The sequence below is a fragment of the Buceros rhinoceros genome, unplaced genomic scaffold (assembly GCF_000710305.1).
Source record: "Buceros rhinoceros silvestris isolate BGI_N320 unplaced genomic scaffold, ASM71030v1 scaffold27484, whole genome shotgun sequence".
NCBI lineage: Eukaryota > Metazoa > Chordata > Aves > Bucerotiformes > Bucerotidae > Buceros > Buceros rhinoceros.
This window is the reverse complement of record NW_010410435.1, coordinates 1,220-25,927: the sequence shown is the minus strand read 5'-3', so window position 1 is coordinate 25,927 and position 24,708 is coordinate 1,220. Positions and strand designations below refer to the sequence as shown.

Here is a 24,708-nt window from a genome sequence, read left to right as displayed (position 1 = left end):
AAAGAGCAATTGGGGAGAAAAACATCAGGATCACTTACTACCTGTTATGAGGAAGAGCCATAAGGGGAGTTGTACAATGAGCCAGTTCTTAATGAGCAGGTGAAACTTCTAGCATTATTTACACATGGCCATTTCCTCCACCTTGGAGAACATGAGCTTATCTGGAAGGAAATGGTGTTCTCCACCTGTACCAGGGGCAATCCAGCCAAGAGTCATCTCACCTTGAACTGCTTGCCACATGTGGAGCACAGGAAGTCTTTGCGGTCCGAGTGTCGCAGCATGTGGAGTCGCAGCTTGTCGGGGCGACAGAAAGCCTTGTCACATTCTGTGCACTGGTAAATCTTTTCTGAATGGAAACTGCGTACGTGTTTCTTGACCTAGAATTGCAGATCACAGAAAAGCAGAATTTATTCCAAAGAAAGGAGTGCATGGTAAAACAGTCTCGGAAACACTCCGCAAAAAGGAAAAAAAGAAAGGAAAAAGGTTTTAAGAGCTCTCTAACTCAAAAAAGTATTTTATCAGAACGGTTGATATCTTGGCAATAGTTTCTATAAAGCCATAACATCTTTATTAAGCCTCCAGATGGACATTGATTTCCTCACGAGTGATTATTGAAGGCGTCAGCTATTGCACAGTTAGGCACTTAACGGGCAGCAAAAATCCATGATGCACGAGTTTTCCCCAATCATCCCTGAGTTCACGTGTTCATCTGAGGGCCACTCTCTTTACTTCATTTGTAAGAAATCTAAACACAGGGACTAATTCCTTTCAATCAGAGAGAACGAGCTTGCAATTACAACTGGCAAAAAAAAAGCAGCCACCTTAGGAAAGTATTTGGAGGACATACCTGAATGGCAGTTACTTTTACATACTTCAGCACTACCCTTGACCTCTTCAAGCATCTAGTGGTTCCCCATCCCCCCCATAAAGTAACTAATGAGGTTTGACATTTGAAATCCAAACACTACTCAAGAAATGAATTTAAGTAAATCTTTACCTTTTTCTAATACTGATATGTGGAACAATTTGGTATCTTTATCTGTTCACATCAAAGTATTTAAGTAGACAGCAATATATGGTGACTAGACTTAATTATTCACATAGCACCAGTTGAAGAAAAAAAAAAGCAGCTTAAATTCCAAAATAGAACTGAATAGCAGGGGACCTTCTTCTGACTTAATCAGTTTTGTGGGAAAGTTGATGGGGAATTAGGTTGCAGTGCAACGTTTCAGAATCATCAATATTTTCCCTTGTTCAACATTTTCAGAAGATAAAGGGGTTTTGCTGGGATTGAATTGTATTAGTGAATCACCCCATCCTTTCCTCTTTGGCCTGTGGAATAGTCTATCAGTTCCTATCACTTGACTTAAACTGAAGTGTAGAAATCCAGTTTAAGTCAGGCAGCTCAGCCAGCCATATCAACCTCTTTGTCTCCATGAAGGATAATGAATATGTACCTGGTACTTCTCAGTTTCTTACTGAACATTGAAACAGTGTCCTTAAATTCTACTAACAACCTTCTCCAATGGCTCTGCACGCTGCACCAAGGAGCTTCATTACTCACTATCCAATGCAACCTCTCCTAGCAGCGTGCAGAGGAGGAGGAGAACAAAGTATGCAGCTGAAGCCCAGGGGGAAGTCAGGAAGCAGAGTATCCTGATCTGTTCTGGCACTTCTGCAAGGTGCTCACATGAATTACCCTGACAAAAAACACTCAGGGGATTAAAGACGTGAAAACAGTTTGTTTTGGTTAGGAGTTTTACAACAGAGGACAAGGTGTATTCAAGTTCAAGTGACATACAGCAGAAGACAATTCCTTTTTGTGCCATAGATCTGTACTGACCCAGAGTAGTGGGGACCTCTGGGGACCACCCCTCCCCAAAGCTTTCTAACGCCAGCCTGAAGTACCGCATCTGATGGAGTGGAAAGAGCACTTCAATGGCGTGACCCAACACCTAGCAACACTTGGTCACCCTTCCATTTTAATTTCTGACTGACGTGGACCCCTTCACCTTGAGAGAATGATCTGACAGGCAGTGTCACACAAGAACAGTACTGAAGGATTGATAATCAGAGTGCTTGTGAGAGACAGCGCTTCAGATCAGCACGGCACCTCACCTGGATGAAATCCGGAAAGCGTTTTTTGCAGGTAGGGCAGGTGAAATAGCCATCGCTGACGTGGATGGCCACGTGATCTTTAAGCAGATCCAAGCGGTCAAAGGACTCAGGACAGAAAATGCAGGAGTATGTTTTCTGATCCATGTGGAACTTCATGTGGCTCTCGAGAGCACCGCTGTTGATGAAGCCCTTGTTGCAGATGTCACAAGTCAGAGGGCAGTTCCCTTCCCGCCCGTGAAACCGCAGGTGCTGGTCCAGCTTGTCCTTTTCGCGGAAGGCCTTCCCGCACTGGAGGCATTTGAACGGGCGGAAGGATTTCCGTATGAACAGGTGCTGAAGCGCCGCGTTCTGAAAGGAACAACCAAGAGGTCATGAGTTTTATTTTGATGCAGAGATTCCACATCCAAATAGTTTCAAGATTAAATATACCAGATGACCAGTGAACCTAGACTTCAGAAAGGGCTTTTGCATTGTAAACACTGTCTCTGTTCTACAGAAAGGGGTGGCTGTGACGGGCAGAAGTTAAGCCGTTACACAGTGACTTCAGAAAACACAACGTAGGAGTTTCCCCTCCAGTCCCTGGTTTCTGCTGATTTAGCTGGATGTTGCCTTTAGCACGGCATTTTTTTGCCAAATAAAACTAAGTCTTCTCTGAAGCAGAGACCTAGGCCTGAAAAAAGCTGCAATTCCAGCTGCTTGTTGGGACTAGGTCACCAGTTCAGCCACCATACAGAGGAACAGTGAGCCAGCACCTTATCTTTTACGCAGAAGTGGGGCTTATGGAATTCTACAGCCCTGTGCAAAATCAGCTGCACCAAAGGTCACCTCAGAGATGTGCAGCGGTGGTTTAGCATGGCCTGGAGCTTCTGGTGGAACACACATTCGAGAGATGCTGCCCTAACCCTTTTTGTTATACTCAGAGAACAGAGTTGAGAGTTTCAGACCGTTAGAGCAGGGGCAGAATGGCAGGTTTGCAAACAACAGGTAAGAACTTGTGAGCAATTCACCTGTCTTTGCCACTTTGCATATATTGTGCTAGAGCCTGAAAATGGGGGAAGATGAACACACCAGTGCTAAATCAAGAAGAATGTTTCATTTCTTCATCTCTTTTCAGATGTTAGACAGAACCTACATCACGACAGCTACAGAAACAGCGCTAGAACGTGGCTGGCACCTGTTTTCACACATTCAGTGTTACATGCTTCTCTGTGAGATATGTTCAAGACTTCTGCAAACAGATTTCCCTGGTTTCCTTGCTCCTTTCCTTGTGGCAATGTCTGGGCTGACAAGTGCTGTGTCCCTTAAGTGTATGCCAACAGTTGACTCTGAGAAAGTAAAGTTAGGAGCTCTTCTGCTGGAAAGAGGAACAGCTTGGGACTACGATGAAATGCTGTACTGGGGATTAAATTAGTGAACCTGGATGATCCTTTTCACCACCTGAACTGCAGAGAGAAACCTGCACTATCATTCCAGAAAAAGGAACATGAGAGCAACTGTTCTGCTAGAAAAAAGCTAATAGCTTAATACAGGAGCCCCACATAAGTCCTCCCATGAACATCGTCCTCTCCATTTTACAAGCAGAGAAGAGGAGACACTGGGTAATACCCGAATCTGCTGTAAGTCACACTGGGAGTTGGAAAGACATGTGCTGTGTAAAAATTCCTGTGTTGCTCGCAGTCAGAAATGTATCATTTTCCCCTTCACTACAGGGATCTGCTGATAAACCAAACAGTTGAAGAGATGCACTTCAAGTTCTTAACTCCACTGTTACTGTACCATGCTATTCGATCACGGGTACCTTACCAGTGCCTGACTGGTAAGACAGCAGGCCAGACTTCTGCACCACGTAAATCACCAGTCAAAGGCTCCAGAAGGGTGAAATGTTTGACTGCTCTTTGGTTAGATTACTATAAAAACAGAAAAAGAGACCTAAGTGTTGTCTCCTTAAATCCTCACACTGATCCAGTGCAAACAATTGCACAAACAAATCTTCTAAAACTTTAAGATGGATATTATAGAGTTTCATCCAAGCAGTCTACTCCTATAATGTTCACCTTAAATTTGTATTTAATTCACATGAAAAGAACTAGAACGTAAATTGTTATTCAGGTAACACACACTTCTGGACATCGGTTGCTTAAAGAAGATCAGATGCGACAATTTACAATGCGGGGTCAATAGGGAAACACTAAACAGAAGCTGGACAAAACATGGAAGGTGATGTTGTTACGTACCATTCGATCAGATACAGCAAAAACCCAACGAAACAAACAAACCAAACCTACCTGCAGCTCCAGCTGAGCAGGCAGCATTGGGGGAGAGAAAAATACTGACATTATGCAATGGACTTGATAACAGAAGCCTTGACTTCTGCAGGTCACTATGAGGGCCAGCTCTTCTGACCAGAGTTCACCCTTTACTCAGGCAAAACTCCCGTGAGGTGTTTGCCTCAGGAAACACCAAGCAGATCCTCAAGGTTTACCCTGTAGTTAGTAACTGCCCAAGGGGAGTTAAAGGGCAAAGATAAAATCCACAGATTATGTTGAAGGTGTTTTGTGATCTTTCATGTTTTCTCAGCGTTGATTAATGATGATGTAATGTGTACTGCAGAGCTGCAGCGAGAATTAAATGCTTTTAGCAGAAGGGGATAATTAGGGCAGGATGACAATGGGGCAAGGATTCCAGGAGTGGCAAAGTCAAACCTCATCTTACTGTTCGTACTCTATACAACCAGTTGCATTTCTTTCAGCATGAAGGAAGTGACCGTGCTTTCCAAATCACATCCCTAGCCCTGCCAGTTCCTTCCTCTGAGTAAAGCAGTCACCTACACAAAGGACATTTTAGGATCAGGTACGTATGTAAAAGGGCAATTTGGAAACACAGATGTTTCTGGGATCAGCCCATAGACACTCTGGACGCTGCCCAGAATTGGATTAAAACAAATATTCATTTTGGCTGAGGACCACAACATACCTCTAAATTGTTACACAAGTTTCTTGAAGGGTGGATGTCTCTTTATAATACTAAAGGACGCGATGACCATATTTAAGGTCTGATCTCCAAGAAAGCTCCACAACCTCTAAAGCAGAAGCTAAGAAATGAACCGAACCTACCAGGACTTGAACCCTGGGGCACCAGAGACTGTTTCTTTTGGCTAGAATGAAAGCACTTGCAGAGTATCACTGCCTTAAACCTTATACGAGTCAGAGCAATTCACTAAGAATTCTTGTTTTTAAAATTTTTAAATCCTTTAAATAACGAAGAACTCAAGCTACAAAGTCATGACTTTCTACCTGTTCTTTGAAAGTGAATCATGGACTATGCATCTTAAACCCAAACATTTGCTTGCTGATGGAGTTACTTGCACGTTATTGCGAGAAGGTGCTGGAAACAGCTGAACTGAGTGAGTGCTCATAGGGCGCTGGAGCTTGCTCTGATTTTTTAGTGCCTGCTGTTTACTGTGATCTCAGGTTCTCCTTGCTCACAGTCTGATGCAATCGGGGAAGGTGCTATGCCACCATCCATCTGCCATTCTGCCAGTGCTCCTGTCACGAAACATCTCCAGGACTGAAGACAACCTGCTAGATGTCTGGGAAGTTGGGGAGATCTGGCAATAAACATGTCACCAAGGACTAAACCACCACTGCACTCTGCTTAGTTGTCATCCTTTGCGGTGAATTTCCAGGGAACAAAAGCTAAGTCTGAGACCAAGAAGTAACTTCAGAATTTCTGTCCCTTTCTTCCCACATTTACTGCTTAAGAAGATCTTAAGTTCAAATATTCATGGAAATGGGCACCACTTTCTCTTCCCATCACACCCAGGCTTCAACTTTCCACTGAGGTAGTTGTGGCATATCACAAGCAGGAAATACCCACACTCTTTACTGTCAAAAACTCAGCAGCTGTCTTTGTACTCTGTTATCCACCTTTCAACACATTCAGTAAGAATCCCTCAAGCTTTTAACAGAGGAAAATCAAATTACTGGTAGAAACTTTTCATTCAGAGAGCACAAGCATTTTATGTGGTTAACAACTCTGGAGTCAAGATGCCCAAGTCAAATTCTTCCTTCAAGATATGCTGCTGCATTTCTGGGGTAACACCACCACTACAAACTGAGAGAAAAATACTGCTCAACATCTTTCTACACAGAGCAGCTACTCGGCTCTTTCCTAAACCTTTCTCATCCCCTAAAACTGAAGTCTTACCCCAACTGCAGCTGTTCCTTCCCATAATCAAAATTTTACACGATAGAAAAAGATTTTAGGCTAAACAAACCAATCTCCCAGTTACACAGCTTGAAGGATTATTTGCTTGAATCATTTCCCTCCCACACATAGTAGAGAAAAACAGCTCACCCAGCTGACACAAGGCTCAGGCTCCAAGTGTTTGCTGTCAGTACACAGGTTTTAATCTCAAAGGCAGGCAGGTTTTTCTCCCCCAAGAAAGGATTTTATCACTAAATATCATCAACAACTAAGGGGATCTAAACCGAGGTCATGGTTCCTTTTTGGCAACTATTTGCAAGAAAAGAGTTCTGAAACACAGATGGTGCTGTGAACAAGTCATTACTCCGTGCCACAGCACCATGATTCAGCCGGCTGTTGGAAGCCCTCCTGCTTGCCAGCTTGGATGGACTGTGTTTCTGAAAGAGAATTACTGTGCTGGGATTGAATCAGCTCCAACTGGTCACCAGTTCTCACTGGCACCTCAGATGATACTAGTTCTTTATGGATGATTTGCAAAGAAAATCGCTAGGAATGAGATGCTTTGCTGAGGATTTGGAAATGGACACGGCAGCGAGAGGAAGAGACCAGCTGGTCCTGGCAGGCAGGTCCGAGCAAATGGAGAGGGTGAGAGAAGACATGATCCGCCGTCCTCCTTGCTTACCCTGATACGCTTTGCTCGCCTCATGTCATCTGCTGTCATGGTGCTCTGCGTAGGCACCGCGCTCTCCTCATGCTGCGGCTGGATTTGTAGCGGGTGGTTTTCTGACTGCTGCTCCAGTGCCGACTGTGTCTCTGATGGCACTGGAGTCTGTTCCTGCTGCTCCAGCCCATTCAGTGTGGCTTGTCCGGCCTCATCAAACTGCCCCTTGCTGGAAAAATGCAGCAAGTCCTGAAATCGCAAATCATACAACCAGTGATTATTCCCCCCACCCACTGAGAAATGCTTTGATAACACTCAGCAGACAACAAGATTTCTTCTACACACTTAACCACGGGCTATAAACAAAACGTGTCTACACTAAGGCTTTCCTGCTGTGCTCCACGGATGCTCTCAGCAGATCACCTACACCTACAGCAGCAAGAAGTGCTGCAGGGAGGCGACTTGGCTGTCACATCGTCTGATGGGAAACAGACAATCTCTGGGATGGAATCCTCTTGTATTACCAGAAAAAAACTCCACATAGATCCTGATCTGACATCACTTAATGCAACTAAGGAAACTTAAAAGCACGAGCTAGGAAAAAGCATCAGGAACCTATCAGCTCAACTTCCTGCCTCTCCAGAGCTAAGGGTGTGGGAACAGCACTACACTTACTTGTCTGCATGGAGCTGGCTTGTGTCCTGTCAGCTTGCAGAGGGTGATCTCCGACCGTCTGCACTTAATGCAATGTCTAAGGCAATGCTGCACGCTCAGAAAACCAGTGGCAGGCATTCCAAGGCAACATACACAGTCCTCCCTCTGAGTCAGCACTGAACCATGACCCAGCTTGGTGCCAGGGAACTACCACTCCAGAGTGCTTCTTTCAGCCAGGTCATAAACCAGAGCTGCTGATCCCTTCTGACACCTTCCTTGAAAGGGCTCGGTGTAACCTAAGCACGGACAGCATCGCAGAGGATTTTTACTTACTTTACGCAGATGCATTTCACTTATATTCTGTAGGGACAGAATATAATTGAGAGTAGAACATTCTGCAGTAAGATTGCTACAGGCGGCCTTCTTGTTTTAATATTAAAGCATCATAAAGAATAGCTCAAACCAACATAATTCTACCAGCAACAGTTACAGGAGCAGGCTCTGACCTCACATTCCAGAAGGGACAAATAGGAACCTAAATTGCCATTACAGTTTTACTGTCTAAATTACTTTTGGGATGCTGCTCAGATGTGGCAGTAACCTAAAGACTTTGGGATGAAGAGTTGCTGTAGAAGTGCAGTGATTTTACAGTTTTTCTAGAAAGCAAGCAGCATGCTCCTCTCCTCGCAGGGAATCACAGCTAGGAAACCAAGATTTAATTGGTCTAAGTCCAAAGCATACCCTCAATTTGCACTGATGCCCCACATTTTTTAGCCAGGACTCTACCTCCCACTCCTCCATCTTTGAGGAGTCCCCCAAAAATATACCTGTGTCCCTTCTTCACACTTTTCCCCATTTTCACTGGTTACTTCCAGGCGCATGAATTTGGGAGGGCGCCCAGGGCGTCTGCCTGGTCCAAACCTCCTCTTTCCTCGCCCACGACCGCGGCCTCTGGCTCTGCAGGTTAGAGACAAAAGAAAGGTGGATTTGGCTGATTTTATGCGTTTTCTCAGCATCACTACTTGCCCATGCAACTCAGTAACAATGGCCTGCAGTAAATAATAAAACCCAAGTAAATTCTGGCAGCAAAATAATAGGGCACTGGCTGGTATCAATTTATGTTGTGTTCTGTGAGAAATCCAAGTCCAGAACGCAGTAAAATGTATCTCAGTCATCGTGGGACTGAGAGGATTACTGGCTTCTAGCAAGTCCTCTGCCATGGCAACTCTCCCACCTCCCACGCCTCAGCGTACAGTGTGCTGCAAAGCACTTTCAGCTAGATGGAACAAGTGCATAAGGAAGCCAGTTTGAAACATGAAGCTGTAACATCCTTCCCCAAAAGGGCACGTGGCCATTGATGTCAAGCAGTAAACTGACAGGAACCACATTCAAGTCACTAGGGTACTGAAATCTTTCCGTTTCAACAGGGTATTTATTTCCCTCGAGCTACTTCCTTCGCAAAGTCTTACACCAGCCAGCTTCCTGGTGCCGTGTTCTTACCTCCTGGTGCAGAGCTGTTCTCTCACAGCTACCCGTGTTGGTCTGTGAGATCTGAAGGGCAAGACCCCCCTTCCTGCAAGTTTGGGGAAGCACCGTAGTGACACACAGACAAAGCTAACGCTTTCAGTACCTGCTGAAGAAGTCCAGCTTCTCATCATGGGAGTTGAGGTGCTGCTGCAGCTGCTCTGAGCTCATGAAACGACGATTGCACTCGTAACACGGCCAGTTCTTCTCTTGCTCTCTGAGAACTACGTTCAATTGGAAGTGTCAATAACAGCATTTCAGTCACCACCAATTAAATGCCTCATTTTTCCCTCAAGCCTTTCTGTCCTCTGGGGGCCATATTTCTCCTGAAGGTTAGACAGGCTTCAGAACACCCAGCCCTGCTCCATTTAGCTTCACTTTTATCCCCTCTGCACTGTGGCATGACTACAGCTCATCACAGAAAGACAAAAAGGTCGCTGGAGACGATTCACACAAACCATAAACACCGCTGACAATTCAGGGAGACTTTGAAATTTATTCTTCTATGGAAAAAGCACCTACAGGACTGTGTACCTGGCAGAAGTTAGGGGAGGTCAAGCGAAATTTCTCCATCTAAAGCACATCGGTTTATGACACAGACTTCATGTTAGACACCAAGTATGGAGACATACCTCTTTCCTGCAGCAACCTAATGCTTCACAGAAACTGAGGCAAAAGGTTAAGTTTTTCTAACATTAGCATGAGAAGAGTTAGTAGAACTGAGTCCCAACGGTGCAATCTAGACCTGCTTTAATCTCTGACCACCACACAGGCCATATACCAGAAACTAAGTACAACACTCAGTCACTACAAAAACCGAGAGCAGAAGAGCCCAAGTTACCCTTCCTTTCCTCCTCAGATATGTCGTGGATCTTCTGGTTCACAAACTCTGCGTAAGATGCAGCGTACCACACCTGCAGCAGGAACACAAGGTAACACAGCGCTTAGATGGAACCAGAACTGAAGGGAATTCATTTGCAAATGGTTTTTAAGCAAGGCATTGACTTCACTTGCCTCAACCACTAACTCTTATTGCTGCTTTCATCCTCGATAATAAAGCCTGTGGGGATCAATACTCCTCCTCTGAGGAATAAAAGAGCTTTGCTCAGAAAGCATATCCATTTAATTTTAAGGTATAGCCTCCTAATAGGAATGTTAATCTCACACATGGCTACCAATAGCTCTAAAGGAAATAAGATTAATCTCTTTAGACCTGACTGCATGATTGTAAAGGATGGATGTCAGCAGACTACAGGTACTCATTGGACCAAGAGGAAAAGTTAACTCGGGGATTTCCCATTTCTTTCCTGCTCTCTTTAGAGAGACAACAGGTAGCACCATCCACAGAGACTCATTTAAAACGTTTCCAAACTTCTGAAAGACTGCAGCAATACGGTCCTGCTTCCCAAAACAAAGATCTGCCAGGCTGCAGGAGTCTTTCAGCAGAGAACGCCACGGGAGGCAGAAGGACAAAGATTATTAGAGCCTAAGATCAGATGCTCACAGTTAGCTGAGAATTCTTGCATCATTTCTTAATTAACTTACTGTTTAAGAAACCTCTTCTAAAATTGAAGCATTTCAATCAAAGGCAGCACAAACAGATTTTCAGCACGAAAAATCTGGGCAAGTTTAAACTTGCCGTGGGCTGCAGGTGTTTTCCTAGCAGTGCTGAGTGGTGTTTCTAACCCCTTCAAAGACTTACTAGCACATACATGTTACTTTGCAGGACAAAGAGGAAAGCCTGGAGTCCCAGGCTACTCCCTTGTCATGTGACGCACAAGTTCAACTTTAAATGACTGATCCTCCTAGTTCAATTTTTGAACAAAATGTACACAAATGCCCTACATCCACACCCTTGGGGAGGAAAGCACGTCACAGAGCCTAGGTAATTCACCTTCCATTATCAAACTCATTTTACCTCAAAAGACACGACTAACACGTAAAGCAAGATAAACGGTGCTTCTACAGGCAGGTCTGAATAGATTTAATGGAAGTCTGATTTCCAATTGATTTAAAAACTGTGGAGAAAATGATGTTTGGATACACTTCAAATGGATTAGCAAGGTCCCTAGCGATTCAGCTTAAAGAAATTAAGGACTGATTTCAGAGAAACCAAACAGAAACCTCCTCTTAAAAAGCAGCAACGACAAATGTCTAAGCACGTTTTTGCCCTGGTTTAGCCAAGGGTGTTTAAAACCTTCTTTTTGTTAAATTGTTGGAATATACATGCAAGAAAAGATTTGGAGAACAGCAAACAATTTCCTGATATCAAAGTGTTTTGGTTCCCCCCGGTTCTCCAAAAGATGTTGCAAACGAAGGCCGTCTCAGCCAGCCACGTTGCTTTGAGCTCAAAGTAATCAATACGTTATTAGAGGGAACAAAAAGCAACTCACAGGGAAGTCACAATATCCTTTATCATTTTCCACATGCAAAGTTTCAAAAGTTCCAGGAAAGCCAGGTAAAGTGAGAGACCATATTCACTTAAGGCACCAGAAAACAAGTCAAGGGCACACAGGACTAACTGGAAAGGGCATCCAGAACTAAAAAGAATAAGACTGCTGCAATAAAAATTAGATTGCATCAGCAAAATACATGCAATGTAAAGCATGACAGCCACAGACAATTCATTTGCACACTCTTATTTTAAACCTCCTCATTTTATACCTGAGCCAAAGCTCACTTAAAATCCCTAAGTCGGTGGCTAACTACTTACTGCCATCAATGACATTCAATTCAGGCCATCGTGCGCTTTATCAGAGAAAAAAGCCCTAAAGCTATTTACAGCTATCATTTCCGGCACTTGGGGATGCACTCATTAGGTAGCAGCTCTAAGATTTGATTTCAGCAGTGGAGAACCGAGTCATGGAACATGAGCAATGCCTTACCTTGAGTTCCTGCTTGGGCTCCACATTTTTAATGGTCGTGTAATAAATATGGTGGCCGTACTGATATGCCACCAGGTTCTGCTCCAAATGGTTTTGAGCTGGACGCACAAACATCATCCAGTTACAAAGAGCCTCACTAGACAGTTCAAACCACAGGTCCTCTTGCAAGTCTCTGTCTTTTCTGTCCCCCTTATCAAGAGAAACCTGTAGCAAAAACCAATTACACGTGACTAACTACCTGGCAGCAGGTTCAAAAGAGGGAGAGTTACTGAAAAATAAACCCTCTGCCTATGCAACTTTCACATTTGAAGAGCAATGAAGTCATAGCTAATTTTCTGTCTTTGCTAAGAACAGGCAGCACTCAGAAAAATACTCAAAATCAGGTAGAGATTTAACTAGGGAGATTCGGCAGAACAGTCCATGACACTGCCTCAAGCTGGAAGCAGCGTTGCTTTTAGCTGAACTGCTGGTGGGTGACTGCATCTGCCTGTGGTCATGACTGCTTTGTCAGACACTGACCAGGGATCAGCGCTCCTACAACTGTGGACCTAATCTCCAGCAAATACAGGACCAATTTATGTCCTCAAACCAGTAAATAAAGAGTGAAAGTCAGTTCAAATCCACTGTACCTCACACCAACAATTTGGCGTGAGGAAGGGGAGAAAAAACTCGGCTCTCACCCACACCTTGCGGGGGAGAGGAGGGAAAGGGGAAGAAAAATATTTTTAAGGTACAGCATGACACAAAATAATGGCTGCCAAGCATTCTCAGATGGGGCTCTTATTTTTGTGTCCAGATGCTGCTTCAGCCCATGTGAGTGATTCACAGCATTCCACGTTTCGAGTCCTATCCATCTTGACACCATAGTGCCAGAATATTCACCACGATGACTGTGTCTCCCTGAGTAAGAGAGCAGATTTCAAGCCAAAGCAATCTGGGTATTTCTGAGTTATATTCAGAGCTGGAAGTAACATCTCCAGTGAAGTCATTGACCAGTTCATTGATCAAACTCATGAAAAATGAAGCTTAAGCCCAAGTTGATCCCTCCTCTCCTCACACACCCTTACCTTCAAATGGATGTAACAGTCTTTGAGCTCTGTTTGTCTAACCAAGGGTCCTTCCACAGGTCCGAACTGCGTGCGTTTCGGGATACGCCTTTTGGAGAACACACCTCCCAAAAACCGGTCTATATAAAGCACCAGGGGCAGGCTGGCTCTCGCCCTGGTCAGCACGGGCCGGTTTGGGATGGGATGCAAAGGTCCATGTTTTGGACACACGGAGGGATGGGCGTTATTACACTCTTCACACCCTACAACACAAAGTCAGAGAGGACACGACTGTCAGGCAGACGGTCACGCAGCAGCTCAGAAGAGATAGCCTTATCTTTATCTCTGAACATCTTTGGCGCAGCTGTGGGAACATTTATTCCAATAGTCTGTCTACATTTTAGAACATTAGAGGGGGCAGCTCCTGCAAAATGCAGAACAAAGCAGCTCCAAGACTCCACCTAAGACACAGCCTTGTCTTTTGAGGAAGGCAGCTCAATAAGAAGAGCCTACCTTTCTGGGTATAAAGGGGTTTACTTGTTACTGCTAAAAGCTGACCGGTTTTCAACTCCTTTACTGGAGGCCTGATGGAGGGGAAAGAAAATAGGGGAGGGCAGCTAATACGCTACATATGACTTACACAAATCATTGGGATCAAAGGGGCGAGGTGGATCCGGATCCCATTCATCCATGTCAGTGTCTTCCCCCTCTTCATCCTCATCTTCATCCTCATCATCTTCCTCTTTTGTTTCCATCCTTCCCATCTGATTCTGCAGAGGTGCTAAAGCGTCAGAACCATCCACTGCCTCCATGGGAGGTAACACCTGGTTATGCACCGGTAATGATGCCTGAGGAGAGAATCCACAAAAACACCCCAAATGGATCCATGAAGAAAAAATCCTCTTACAAAGACGAGCAACGAAGCTTCTTGCTAGTCTACCCTTTCTGCTTCCTTTGGCAATGGAAAGAAGGACAAGGGAAAGTGAAGTGACATGATAAACGATTGCCAAGGGATGTTTTGCATCGCTGCTGCTGACAGCCTCAATCAGGACAGCTCTGTGTAACTCCCAAGCTCTACCCCGTCAAGGACTGACTTCTCAGGACAAGAAAATGATACCAGAGAAATTCTGGACCCCCACAGGAGGTCTGAAACAAAGTCAAGGCTCTGTGGAAATTACCTAGAGCCTAAGGCTGTATTTAACTTCTTTTGCACAAGCACGAGAATCCTGCAGTTTGGCCCATGCTCTTTCCTCTCCTATCGCACAATCACACACAAACCCCAGAGCACACACAGAGATCAATAAGGGATGAGATAACACAGGGACTAGATAGAAACGATGAGACACAGAGGACAGCTGAGGGCATTGCATTCTTGCACTAGTTTTAAAGTTTATCCATTCTTTCCAAGGCAAAAACTAATTGATGTGCTGCATCCCCCCCGTGGGTTTCTCAGGTAGGGAGCACAAAACACTACACACAGCAGAGCTGTCTCAGAAGGCTGGCAAAGGGACCCGCTGGCTGTTGGGCCTATGTGACAGTCAGCACTACGCCGTCTGTTAACTCTGCTTTTCAAAGCAGAGACAAGAATTTTAAAGTGGCTGCTCAAGACAGAACAATCTGTACAACAGGATTCTCTGTATATTAAATACATGATGTCTCCTAAAAAAGCACCCCCACCCCACACATTCCACAGTGAGACTATGAAAGACAGGACAAATCTGTGCTACAGCTTTCTCCTCCCATAGCGCTCAGACACGTTTCGTCACCGGAGACAACGAAGCAATGAAATCGGTGTACTCGTACACAGAAAAGAAAAGGGTGCCTGGCAACTTACTCTATCTGCTTGTGGACCCTGCTCCAGAGCCATTTGCTCGGGGGATTCGGCAACGTTGCCGAGCACGGACAGGTTGGTGGGATTCATGCTCTGAGCAGCAGCAGGCAAGAGCACAGTTACCTAAAATTATAGGCACTCATTTTAGCGCTGCATCATTTCCATCAGTCACTTACACATGGGCAGTGCCCTGCATGCAAAGCTCCCTGGAGTCCTGCACTAGGGTAAAAACTGCAGCATTTTAGTAACTTTCTTTTTTCAGTAAGGATGAGGGACTTGCACAAAACCTGCAGATCCAGGGACAAAGAGAAAGGCTTCAAAACTCCGTCCAGACTTTGCAATCTATCAGCCTTCCTATCTCCCACTTCAGGCTTTAAACTAAGGTCCTCTCCAGCCTGGGTTCAAACTGCACTAAAACCAGACATGAGCTGTTCTTTAGCTCTCAGTAAAACCAGTGATTAGGGATCTCTATTTGTAAATTTTTTTTTTTTTTAAGGGAAAAGGTAAAGAGGGAAGAAGAAGCATGTCCTCTTTTTGCCTTTCTTTTTCCCAAGGAAGCCAAGATCCATCATAAAAACAGAATGGTCCATTGACCTCATCAGAGGATCAAGCACTCAAATGAGAGAATTCTAACAACTGATTTTCTTTACATTATTTGGCCACACTATTCATTTTTGGTTGGTTTTGTACTTATTTTTCTGTGCAGTAACCAGAACGTTAACACCTATCACCACACTGCTCCCAGCCATCCAGCGATAAAACAATGCAGAATGAAGATCCTAGGAATCACCTTTCCTGTCTCTTGTTCCCTGCTTATCTCTGCAGGAATTTGCACCCTTATCCCGCGTGATTTTTCATTACTCTCTACGCTTGACATCATGTGGCTTCTAGTTGGTGCCTCTGACTGTTAAGCAGCTTCTATGCTAAATTAAACGCCCTGTCCCTCTAGAGAGTGTTTAATAAATATCAGATAAATCTGAGAACAGCAAATTGTGCCAACAGTGAAGGAGCAGACAAGAAAATTCATATCATAAGCAGATAGTCTTAAAACTTCAAATCTAGTTGTTTTGTTTTAAGAAGTATTAAGAGTAATTTATGAGATTGCTTCAAAACTACAGCAAAAAGTCTTCAGGGAACTGTTGACAGTGACAGGAAACTGTCAAGATGACAGCTGAACCAAGCTGCCTGCTATTGACATTTCTGACACCAAGAGGTAACGGAAAAGGCATCGGTATTTGATGGCACACCTCCAGGTCTGCCAGCAGCGAGAGGGTCACACAAGCTTGTGCCTACTTGTAGCTCATGTTAGCATTTCTACCACTGATCACAGTTCAAACACTCTTTTCAGTGCACATTCAGCCCTTCACTCTGGCCCAAGACTGGCAATAAACGGGTGTTTTAATGATGGTTTAGTAACGATCTGGATCCAACGCGTCCGTTCACACACGCCATCAAAGACTGGCCGAGCAGTAACGATCTCAAGTCTCTATGAGAAGTGGAGGATTTGAACTAGAGACTGAGATCTGAAACCACCTTTAAACGATTACCACAGTGCAGCCCACAGAGAAACCAGAGAAGTGAACCACAAAACCCGTGTCCCTGTGAAGTTTCTAGTAATTTGATGGAGTTTCTAGATCTGTCCAAAGCTCCTATCCCTTGAGAGCCTTTTATGGACTTGAAGTCATTTGGATCAGTCTGCAGGAGGACAGCTGCAAACCCAGACTTTCCAGAGCAACACATCAGAATACAGCCAGCCACATCAGCTTGCTGATTTAACTAAGGGACACTGCTGAAAGGTTTTTCACTGTATCTGGGGCAGTAAGTTAGTACTTCTGTTCAACATGAATTGAAAAGAATAAACTTAAACTCTTCACTTTTACTGCCATTCATCATGCACAAGCTAGCTGAGATAATAGTGGCTTTTTGCCCCTGATCCCCAGGATGACCTGACTGCAGACAGGAATTAGACGGATTCAGAAATGGCTCATCCCGCACCAGCGCCACAGCAATCTCCCTTTACATTTACAGTTTCAGGCCCAAGGACAAGAATGTCTCTTTCTTACCTGCTGGGTGGTGGCATCCTGTTGGACGTAAGCCACTTGGGACGGATCTGTAAACAGAGTCTAGACAAAGTGAAAAAGGTTTATCAAACCAGCCTTGGGGTTGGTTACTCCCAACTCACACAAAAATTACTCTGCCACCAAGATCTGATCCTTTGCTAACTTCTAACATGCCCATTCACCAACTTACCCACGTGAACCTACATGCACAGAGATTAAACTAAAATTAGGCAGTGCTCCATTAAAAGATAACACCATATTTATGAGGCACTTTTTATCTATACACCTAAAGTGCTTCATACACTGTTGCCAATTTAATAAATTCTATTGTTGCATGAGTGTCTCACTACTCCACCTCTTTTGACAATAGTATTCAGAGTTTGGGAGTTACTTGATCAATCACTGCCTGAGAGAGATCCTCTCAAAACATCTGATCCTCCCAGAACATCCCACCACGTAGGAATTGTTTTTATGTCACAGCCAAGGGACAGACCATGTCGCACGAGGCTGTGCCAGCGCTGCCACAGGTGTCAAGTACGTGCGCCTTGTGGCGCTGCTAATCTGTCCTGTCAGCAAAGACTTCATAAAACATTCTCAATGCAGCGTGCCTGTTCCTCTTTTCTATCTGTCCACACAGAGGTCCAGATGTGTACTACATTAACCCCACATAAACACATGCTGTCAGTGAGGAAAACCTAGTTGATATAATTACGAAGGGGAAAAAGAACTCGGATCTATAAAATCAACAACTTCTCTGAAGAAAGACTATAAAATGAGATGGAATACTCTGAGATCCTCTGCAAAGTCAGGACTGTTACTGTAACTATCAGCTACAAGAACTGTACTATGCAAAACAAGGACCCTCTGGAAGACACAGAGATCGCTCTTAGCTTTTTACTGAGTGCAGCAGAGGCAAAATTTCTGGAGAGATTATCTGTGTTTTGGAAAACACTTTTGATGTAATTATCATCTCGTCACCTTCAGTGACATAACCAGCATTTTGTAACCCAGAGTCTCCATTGACACCCTTTGATTACGACATTTGCACATCAGACAAATGAACAGCACAAAGTCCCTCTTCAGCAAGGGGCAGATAAAAGCATTAAGAGCAACTGCCTGCTATTTTCCAGCCCTAGCACTTGGCTGGCAACTGGCTTTCATCTCAGACGAGATTATTCTGTCTTCTAAGTGCCAAAATGGGGTGGGCCTAAACCACACATGCCTGTGTAGCTTCCACGGGATGGATGTAAACGAGGGTGTGCTCTGAGGTGTCCACGGAGGTGTAGGAGGTGCCATCTGCTGTGTAGACCACCTGCTGCGAGGAGCGGTCCTGCTCATCGCTGTACACGATCTGGGCCACTGTCCCCGCCTCAGGGACAAAGTGCACCTGGAAGAGAAAAAAAAAAAAAAAAAAAAAAAAAAAAAAAAAAAAAAAAAAAAAAAAAAAAAAAAAAAAAAAAAAAAAAAAAAAAACAGATCCTGCACTGAAACTTCTGCAGTCATATGCTTACAGGAAACCATGCAAACCACATCGTGCCTCGGAAAGCAGAGAGCACCTTGTGTCCCAGCTGCTGGCCAACTGTCTTGAAAATGCAGAACTGTGCTAGAAGTCTGCACTACCATCAGTTTGGGGTTCTACTCTGCATTTTAACTCGAGACCTAACTGGCAAAAGGACACCTTCTAGCACTTCTTGGATCATCCTTTGAAAATTCCTAAGAAGCAGCAAGCTCAGATATGAACGAGCGTATCCAGGGGATTTATCGGTATATTGTCTCCTTCATTCTCCTATGCCTTTCCGGATTGACGGTAATGACCCACCCATTCAGGTGCGTCTGTAGTTGGAGGCAATTCTTCCCGTTTGATTTAGAGCTAGACAAATCTATTAGCTTTGATCCTGCCTCAAGTAACAGCACTGCACCTATCACGAGGAAGCAACGCTGTGTGTTAGATTGCTTCTCCATAGCGTGTACATGCAGTATCAGTAGAAAGGTCAACTATTTAAACAGGGAAACATCTGAATGAAGACATGCAGTGACGATTACAAGAACTACTGGAACAAGTTATGTCTAGGGCAGCAGCTAAATCTAAACAAGTTGATTTTGACAGAACATTATGATCATAAACGATGTTCAGTGGCCTACCTTACACAGGCTAAAATACTTAATTCCAGTGGCAATTGGAACGTATTTATCTTTTGACACTCTTTACATGCTGAAAAACATTTTCAGTTCTAGTATCCATATTCACATAAAATAATGCCACATATTGTATTTACTTTGATTCACCTTTTAGCTTACGCTCCAGAAGACACCCAGTACTCCACCGCGGATGCTAAATGCCAGCTCTGAACAATAAATCCTCGTACAAACACTACGGGCAGGATACGCACAGTGTTTCATGTTTGGAGAGCACTCTGCAACAACTAATTAAGCTTCTGACTGCCATGTGCAAACAACAGCACGGTGATCCCATTGTACAGGTACCACAACACTGCCATTGAAAATGGCCTTTCTTTGCAACTTTTGAAGCTAGAAATTACCAGGAAGAGTCAGAAGTTGTCAGCTTGTGGGTCAAATGACATGGAGCCATGTAACATATTAGAAGGAATAAATCCATTTACAGTCTTCCAGAAATTGTCTCGGAGACAGAGGGTCTAGCTGCACACATCAGAACCTGACTGGATTAGTCACTACCCACTAACATTTCTCCCTTCCCCAACACCCAGATGTCTGACTGGAAAAGATTATTCATATTACTTTCCCCCAGGTCCACCCACAGTTCTAGCGGATTCGGCTGATACCATCAAAACGGGCTGCCCCAGACCACAGGTCTCGTCAATGCTCATTAGTCTGAACGCCCTTTCTCTTTCCCATGCGGCTGTACATTCATTTGGACACAGGCACCCCCAGCCACTGGTTGCTTTCGTTTAGCCCGTGTCTGTGAACTCACTGCTGTGGTTTGCACAGCTCGCTTGGTGAAGCTTTCACCCCAAATCACCACAGACGTGCTTGAACGCACTAGTCACCTGAGCAGTGTTCTGTTCCTGCTCAGCAGAGTCAGCCCACACCTGAGGACTCTCCTCTTTTGAGTCCATCTCCTCCCCACCGTGGTGCTCCATGAGGAGTGAGATCTACTGGAGGAATGTCTGGCTGAGAAGATTCATCTGTTCACGGTGCTTCTGCTCCCAGAAGACAAGGTGATCTGCAGAAACATGGTTCTGAAAAAAAAAAGAGATGGAAATATTAAAACAAGCGTGGCTCATGGAACAGAGGTGTGAGGTATTATCACCAGCTACTGCATTGCAGGAACACCCTGCCAGCATGAAGCAGGCTTGGCTTTCCCAACATGCGCGTTCACATTTACTGAGCTCAAGTTCTGCTACATTACACTTGCCATGTCTTACTAAGGAGAAAATAAGTCAGCCAGCGCTACAATTGCTCTGAAGGATTATACCAGCAGCCTCCTGCAGCCAGAGATTATACTGAATTCCTCCTGCCCTTCTTTCCTTGATCACAGGCACTCCGCAAAATATTCTTTGCACTGTCCTCCTAGCATCTACAGGCCCAGAAATTAATAAAAGGGGCAGGAAATTGAACTTAAGCTTCCCATAAGAAAACGCTACGTTCAGAGATGCATCCCAGTGTGTCTGAAAGGGGATTTGCTCGAGAACTAACAGGTTTTATGTGTCCTGGCAGCTTTCACCTTGTGCCGGTTGGTATTCCTGTGGTTTTACAACAGACAACTCCAAAAGGAACAACGAAACTTAAACTGTAATTCACAGGAGCCCAAAGATCCTGACAAATCGCTTCCAAGCTGGGTTTTATTCACTTCTCGCAATTTTGTCGGGGCCTCTCAATCTGCCACGGGAAATCTCAGAAGTGTAATTTACAGCCCTGGTGATTGGTTTAGTCAGTGGTTCAGCACCTTCCCAATCCTTCATCTCTATTGTCATATTAAATCACAGGCCCAGGAATTAACACAAGGCTGAGCCCATTTCATTTTTCAGCAAGTCCAATTAAGTTAATTTTATACGGAGTGCCTCGCCGGACTGATCCGACGCCAGTGCTGCGGCTGTGCACCACGAAGAAAGCAGAAGGCTCCTTGCTGACACTTCCATTCATTTACATTTAAAATGCAAATTAGTTTAGTCATAATTTATTCCACAAAAATCAGCAGTCGGCTTGTCATCGACAAACTAAAAAAGGATAAAGAGGGGAAAAAAACCAGCATGCACTTTTTTGCCTTCTGCTGATTCTGCCAGCAACCACTAAGCTTTGCAGACCCCAGCACTGACCGTGCCACTGGTCCTGGCCAGAACACATGAATAGTACAGAAAAGTCTCAGGGTAACATCACTGAACTGTGTGGTGGGAAAAATAAGTTAAAGAATAACTTCCATAGACACAGAGAGGGATAAACACCAGCCCTACTCTGCAAGTGCCGAAAGCCAGCGTCATTTACACACAAATATATGTACATACTGCAGCTGCACAAGCTCTGGTATATAAATAAATGTGATCCATCCCTAGACAGTACCTTTCACCCAGCTACCTCAGAGCTGCTGTCTCTGTTATTAAGGATTAATTCAGGGATTTTCTCATTCCGAACACTACCACTTTCACTGATCTCCATCGCTCATTTTATCAGGTATACGATCGCCAAGGGGCCTGGAACTGCTTGTGTGAAATGTGAACACATTTATGCCAGTAACATAATCTGAACAACAAATTTTGCATAAAATTCAATGCCCATCCTGTCGATTTTCTTTGGCTGATTTATCACCAACAGCTTTTTTTCATGACTATCATTATTAACCAAGAGCCAATCTAGGTAATTGCACTAACACCACCAGTAGTTTAATCAGTTTCCCAATACCAAATTGCTCAGAACAATAAAAATAAATGGTAGAGGTTCCCAGTTTGAGCCAATTGTTTGGGGTTTTGTTTGTTTGGGGGTTTTTTAATATAATTATCCTGTTAATAATAATGCAATTAACCAGTGATTGAATTAGGAGTAAGGCAGAGTTCTGGCTAATGCCACAGGATGCTACAAGTAGCAGAATTTTTGGCTGACCTTCCCCACAAGCAGATATTGAAGGTCTGAAGGAAGGTGCTGACTCACTCCTGCAGACTCATTTTGGCAGAAATAATCTATGACTTGAATGGAAAGGAGACCAAAGGGTTCAGGCAGGTCTTTAATAGACAAAATGGTGCACTGAGACTCAGATCTGCAAAAAAAGTAGTACCAAAAAGTTGAAATGACTGTCATCTGCTTTCTCTTCCAAGGCTTGCCATGGTTCTACAAGTCAGCACTGATCTCAGGTCTCAGGGAAAAAAGCAAAGTTGAGCCAAATTCAGTGGTACTGTTTCCCTACGTGGTTATTGCTGTTCTTCACAGAAATAAAAAAAATATAAAACGCTGCTCAGCCCAGCAATAACAATCAGACATCAGGAGCTGCAGGATTTGCTGATGGGATGGTTTCAACTTCTGCATTTCAAAACACAGCCTAGGATCTGCCCCTCTGGTGCACACTCCTACCAAGGACTGGATCTCTGAATTCTCACCACTTCTGTCCTCACCAAAGCACACGGAAAAGCTCTTTTCCCTGGAAACATGGATGCGCTGAGTGAGAAGCCAGTGTGAGAGCAGACAGGCCACATCCCAGCAAGGTCCCAAGGCCAGGCAATCTCATTAAAGAGGGCATGAGGCAGGAGCTGCGTTGAAATTCAGCTGATACAAAAGGCAACAGTGATGCCAGAGCCGCAGTGAAGGTCAGGAGCTGGGCGAGAAGTGAGATCTGGTCCAAATTCACCAACAACGAAACTGCCAGGAATCACAACCACCAGAGCACTTTTTCCAACACTGCTGGCAGAAAAGACCGAAATAACCTTGATCGCTGGTCCTCCATGGGATGCTCTCCTTATTAACCCTGCATGACCTTTTCTTTGTCTTTAGCCCCCTCTCAATATCCCTTAGAGCTGTGACACTGACAGGATCCCAGTGTGATTCTTGCGGACATCCTGCTAAGTGTCACGCACTGCCCACACGAGATGCTAAACCACTCACAGAAGCTATGAGGACAGCATTTTCCTCCCCAAAATAGCAGGCACACCTCACCCAGTCCAGGCTGACATGGTAACAGTATCACTCCAGTATGTCAGCGGCAGGGCACAGTGTGTCATATATAAGGCGAATGAAGGTACTCCTCGGGAACAGGAGTGAGCAGAGCTTGCAGAAAACCTCCAATAACAGCAAAGTCACCTTATTTTGTATTTGGCACGTTAAGAGTTTTTGACACCAGTTGAATACAGTGAACTCACATAGTCCTTCAGAGGAAAGCTCTAGGATTCAGAGAAAAGCGGCACCAAAAAGACCAGCAATCACCGCATTTTCTTGGCATACCTGCTATTAAGGAATGACAATTTCTTTCAGGGCTGGGACTACACCAGAAGATACACAGACAAACACTCTGGAGACTTCATCTGCATCAGCCTCCCCAAGTCTAATTAAGGACATTCTGCTGAGAAAGCACCCAAGCCAGCAGCTGCCAAACATTCACTTTTATCCCTTCCTTGGGATGCAAAGTATGGTGGGATATCAAAGCTAGGCGAGGGGAAGAGGCCACCTCCCTGCTCAGGGAGCCATAAAGCCACTGCAGTATCTCAAACAAGAATCCACTTTGCAATAATGGCGCATAAAACAGCTAATGTGATTGACTCCCCGGTGTAAAAGCGGCTTGCACGCAGCCCAGGGTTCCCTGCAGCAGTAGCAGCAGGGGCTATTAGCTTAATCCTGTAAGTACTGAGCTCACCCACCACTCTTCTTCACCATCGACCATAAGCAAGGACAGCAAGACTGTTACGAAAGGGGGTTTTACGACTACGGGTCTTCCGCCGGCTTTTAATATGAAGATGATTTATTAAGCTCAAAAGGCACATCACACGTGTCTGCAAAAAGCTATATCCCACACTTAAGTTAATTACCCCGGCTTGCCTAGAAGGCAGAGCCGGTGCATTTCCTGAGATCCCTTGGCAAACACACACTTTCATTGCAGCAAGAAGGTTTCTAACCTCATTGAGGACTGAGTCACGACTGCCGCCTCCTCCTCCGTGCTTCCATCCGTCAAAAGCACATGCTGTTTCAAAGAACCCTGGCTCTGGTGCATTTCGGCTGAATGTTAATAATCAAGTAATATATAACCACAATATTTATGTTTTACTGGTGAGTTAGAAATGGAAATCATACATAGGACCAGGGCAGCACGGATTATTTATTTCCGCAGAAGGAAAAATGGCTTCAATTTATTTAGTTGTGTAATAAATAGAAGAGCTCAGCCAAACACAAACTCCCTATTTACTCAAATTGTGCATAATGAATCGATCGATCTATATCCTTATGGCACATCCATCACAGAAGCAACAATGAGCTGGAAGGGATCTCTCCGATCTCCAAGGCCAGCCCTTCACTCCTGCACCCAACAGTCCTTTTCCTAAGGGGACAGTGCCCATGCACTGGAGGAAAGAGCAGCTACAACTTCTATTCCTGTGTGTTTTACCAGCAGAAAATAAAAGAGACAAATAGACCCTGTCTCATGTTTAAGTCAAAACAAAATTCCCAGCACTAAAACAGCCCCCGTAATTAGCTACGCTTAGAATTCAATTAAAATCCAGTTTACACAGCTGGCAGCAGCTGCAGGGCGTCACAACCACAATGGGAGGAGCTG

At 44.5% G+C, this 24,708-nt stretch overlaps 1 protein-coding gene across 1 annotated transcript in view; it reads right to left on the bottom strand.

Moving 5' to 3' along the window:
• The window catches only part of PRDM10 (PR domain containing 10), a 27,265-nt gene extending 7,161 nt beyond the window's left edge, over positions 1-20,104 (bottom strand). Inside the window, 12 exon segments of the mRNA XM_010135628.1 lie at positions 177-377; positions 2,119-2,466; positions 7,007-7,234; positions 8,467-8,596; positions 9,270-9,387; positions 10,005-10,077; positions 12,049-12,252; positions 13,116-13,357; positions 13,735-13,942; positions 16,989-17,048; positions 18,208-18,372; positions 20,012-20,104. Coding sequence (XP_010133930.1) covers positions 177-377; positions 2,119-2,466; positions 7,007-7,234; positions 8,467-8,596; positions 9,270-9,387; positions 10,005-10,077; positions 12,049-12,252; positions 13,116-13,357; positions 13,735-13,942; positions 16,989-17,048; positions 18,208-18,372; positions 20,012-20,104 — 2,070 coding nt within the window.
• Between the last annotated feature and the right edge of the window lie 4,604 nt (positions 20,105-24,708).